The sequence below is a fragment of the Cynoglossus semilaevis genome, chromosome 2 (genome assembly GCF_000523025.1).
Source record: "Cynoglossus semilaevis isolate Cse_v1.0 chromosome 2, Cse_v1.0, whole genome shotgun sequence".
Lineage (NCBI taxonomy): Eukaryota > Metazoa > Chordata > Actinopteri > Pleuronectiformes > Cynoglossidae > Cynoglossus > Cynoglossus semilaevis.
In genome coordinates this window covers 18,972,998-18,977,307 of record NC_024308.1, presented here as the reverse complement: position 1 = coordinate 18,977,307, position 4,310 = coordinate 18,972,998, and the positions used below count along the sequence as shown (strand labels likewise).

Below are 4,310 nucleotides of genomic sequence, written 5' to 3'. Positions count from 1 at the left end.
CAGGTCTGTACTAATGGGTGGTACTGGCTGACCAATCCTTGGAACAAAAAAGGTTAGGGACCGCTGGTATAGATGTAACTACTCCATAACAGACTAATACATGTTTCTTCCAGCGTCGTTTGAGACATACCTTTCACCCGTTTCCACATTGAGTCTCGTTAGCTCTGGTTTCGAGATATTCTCGCTGGTTCGCGGACAACTACGCGGTTTGCTCGGCTCCGCTCTTCTGCCTTTGGTTCAGCTCTTCCGGCTCGTATTTCTGAGGGATCCTTCAGCGGTGATGTCATTCCCGAGGGGATTCCCTGGTTCGAAAAGACTTTTAACAAACTCTTGGTTTTCCCGAGCGAGCACCACTTTTGTTTGAAGAGACATTCTTTGTTAAAGGACTTCCTATTTTTAAGTGGACTTTTTATTTTGTTTTAGTCTGTGAAAAAGATAGTTGATAAATGTTTATCACCATAGTCTTCATCACAAAATTACCACATTAGGAATTAGTATAAATTTGACTCCAACCTTGTTCAAAACTTGATTTTTTTTTGGAGAACTACTTCAGTTATTAAAGTACAATCTATGAGGCTTAAAGTTTTGTCATTTACTTTTTCATTTTGTCACTTCATTTATTTTAAACATTCATGATCAATTTTGTCACTTGTTTTTATCATTTTTACAGTTAGAATCCATCGACACCTTCTTCCCCACCAAATGTTGTCGCTTCTCTCCCTGGAGCAAAAAGGTATTGGTCCTCCTTTTTCTCAGTCTCATGAGTTTTTTTTTTCCCTCACATGTTTTATATCCTCTTGTTTTAACCACATTTACATGCATGTCATTACATATGTCTGCTTAGCCAGTGTGTGTGTCAGCAGCACCTTAGCAGTAATCGGTGTCTCTCCTGTAAAAACGTAACTGTTCTGTAGCACTAGGTATGAACAATACAATTCCCCTCCATTGTGCAGTGTCCAACACTCTGAAATGTTGACCCTAGGTATTTTAACTCATTCACCTTTACTACAGCTCCTCCTTGCAGCTTTTCTTTCCACCCACCTCACTCTCGTTGTATTCTGTCAGCACCTGCTACGCTTCATTCCTCTTTGCCCTAAAGCAAACTTCCACCTCTTCAAGGTTTACTTTCACTTGCTGCTGTCTCTTACCAGATACATTACAATGTCAACAACGTGAATCATGTTCCATTCGCCGTGTTGTCTGACTTCATCTGTCAACCTGTCCATCACCATAGCAGACATAAAAGGGCTAAAGGATGATGTAACCCTCGACACATATATTGAACCTATCAGTCTTGCTGTACTTGTGCGTGTGCCATACCATTTAAAAATGTAATGCTCAATACTACTGGTCTGTACTAACTAGCTGACCAGTCCTTGGAACAAAAAAGATTGTGGACAGCTGCTATAGATGTAACTACTCCATAACAGACTAATACATATTTCTGCAATTGATTATTATTTGATTGATTATAAAAACGTTTAATTATTTAGGTTAAGAAACTCTGCGTCATGAACTTTACTTAATGCTTTTTAAGCTCCCGCGGGCCACACAAAATGGCTTGGCGTGCCACATTTGGCCCCCCGAGCCTTGAGTTTGACACTCATTTTCACCGGGGGCCACATTAGCAATACAGTTCCATTTGAAGGGCCGGTTGTAAATGGAAGACCGTATAGATTAGGGGTCCTCAACCACTGGTCCGCGGACCAGTACCAGTCCGTAGGTCATTTGATACCGGGCCGCAGTCGAACACATTGAAAAAAATGTACTTAATTTTTACAGATTTCATCTGTCAACCTGTCCATCACCATAGCAGACATAAAAGGGCTAAAGGATGATAACCCTCGACACATATATTGAACCTATCAATCTTGCTGTCCTTGTGCGTGTGCCATACCAGCCTCACAAATAGTCATCACAGTGTGCCTTTGAATCTGCCTTAATCTGACATTACAATTAGTTTCAGGCTAGGACCAGGAAAGACCATTTTTGTGTTTGTTTCTTGCTTAGGTAGATCTTACAGGGTTATTGTTTGTGTTTGTGTTTTTAGCTTTGAATTAAAGCTCCTTACAGGCTTGTGATCGAATGACTTAATTACCTAATCAGCTCGAATAATGTCGTAAGAAGGAATTGTTGTATGTCGCTACACAGTACGGCTCCTGCTTCCCCTTGAAAACACTCTGAAAGCTAGTAGTTAGTGGAGGCATTGATTGTAAAGGGATTCCATTTCTTGAGAACTCAGGGGTTGTTACACAAGCTGAAAATAGAGTGAGCCACTCTGCATCTCATGCGGCAGCTGGGGGCAGCTGTTTAGCATTACTCCCTGTACACCAGAGCGTTTGCTTCTGTTACGCTGCCTCACTTTGATTAATTTCTAGTGGAATTCACCGCCGGTTCTAAAATAGATGCTGGACTGGCTCACAAGATTCCAACTAAAGAAAGCAATGAGTGGGAGTTTTCTGTAGGCAGAGACCTCGCACCATGCTGAAAATGCACCAGTTAAACTAAAAAAAAACTCGAGCCAGCTACTTTCAACAGATGTGACCTGAGCATTTTCTCACGACCCTGCAAAGAGTGAATGTCATGCTCCACCTGCACATCCCCTGCACACCCTGTCCAGTCCAACCCATTCTTTGTTTCTGATTCAGGCGAATTAGAGTTGAGGCATCTTGGGTTTCAGTATTCTAACAGAGTCTAAACCTCACAAGCTGAAGTTAGTGTTCTCTGACTCTCTATTTGCGGCTGCATTGTTTGAAGACAAAGCTCCCATTACTTTGAAGCAGAACCTGTTACCACTCAAGTCTCTATTAGTCTAGTCGTGGGAGTGCTGAACAAGCCTGCAAGGAGAGAGAGAGAGTGAACGCTGGCGCGACTTGCTGCCGCTGCTCGCCCGTAACTTTTTAAGCTATCACTTTACGTTTTTAGTTTAGTTTTTTTTTTTTAGCAGCTTACTGATCCACAACTGTCACCGGTCCTGTGTTCATTTCGACCGAGTGCCCGCGGGGTTTGTCGCCACGGTGTTGCGCTTTTTCTCTGGACTTTGCTGTCATTTCCTTCGCCAACCTGCGGTGGGCCTGCTCCAATCCTCCGCTGCTGAGCTTCTCCAGCTTCGTTCTTCCCCCCCGTCTGCACCCTCGCCGGCTGCATCCCCCCGCCACCCCGTCTGCACCCTCGCCGGCTGCATCGCCTCTCCTGCTGGACGTTGCTTTTCTGCTCCGCCGGAGATATATCCACCGTGGGTCTCGTCGGAACATCCACGAAGACACCTCGAAAACAATACAGTCATCTGGTCCACCTCTCGTCGCCCCCCACGAAACACTGGCAGGGTCGCTGACCACAGTGTGCTAGTCTACCTAGCCCGGTAGGCTAACACTCCTCTCCGTCAACTTTGGCCTGCTCAACATCCGCTCACTCACGAGCAAAAGACATCTCATCCAGGATCTCCTCACCGACCGTAAGTTTGACTTTCTCTGTTTAACCGAGACATGGCAACAGCCCAATGACTTCTCTCAACTTAACGAATCCGCTCCTACGGGGTTTGTTTACATCTGTCAATCCCGCGAATCCGGCCGAGGAGGAGGTCTCACGATAATTCACCGCGAGAAATGGGAAGTAACACCAAATCACTATACTCAATGGGTCGAGTGCTGCTTAGGAGCACTCGGTGTTATTAACCAGTCTCAAATGAATAACACGATCAGTCTCATTATCTTTAATTGTTATTTTATCCTACTAATATAGCAATATTGTATTACTTGAAGTATTACAAACATACTAAAATCAATAGTATTCAATAACAATTAAATTCCACCCTCCTCAATAGACTCTCTGCCCTTGGTATTACTCAGATCCTTTAAATCATACCTGTCATGTCGCACTCAGTTCATCCAACTTAAAACCTTCACATCCCAACCCTCTTCTGTCACTTCAGGTGTGCCCCAGGGCTCTGTCCTGGGTCCCCTTCTGTTCATCATCTATCTTCTCCCCCTTGGTAATATCTTCCGTAAATACTCCATAAACTTTCACTGCTACGCCGATGACACCCAGCTCTACCTAGCCAGCAAACCCGACTCCAACCTCCCGCCTCCCTTCTCTCTTAGACTGCTTGACTGAAATAAAATCCTGGTTCACCTCAAATTATCTTAAAACTAAACAGTAACAAAACAGAGGTTCTCCTCATTGGTACTAAATCAACATTATCCAAAACCAACAGTTTCTCTTTTGATATTGACAATTGCTCCATTTCCCCCTCCCCACAGGTTAAGAGTCTGGGTGTCATCCTCGACAGCACACTATCTTTTCAATCTCAT

General features: G+C 44.0%; 1 protein-coding gene across 1 annotated transcript in view; it reads left to right on the top strand.

Moving 5' to 3' along the window:
* The window catches only part of LOC103376802 (Nance-Horan syndrome protein-like), a 26,269-nt gene that overhangs the window by 10,052 nt on the left and 11,907 nt on the right, over positions 1–4,310 (top strand). Inside the window, exon 4 of the mRNA XM_025053831.1 lies at positions 671–733. Coding sequence (XP_024909599.1) covers positions 671–733 — 63 coding nt within the window. The remainder of the gene's footprint in view (positions 1–670; positions 734–4,310) is intronic.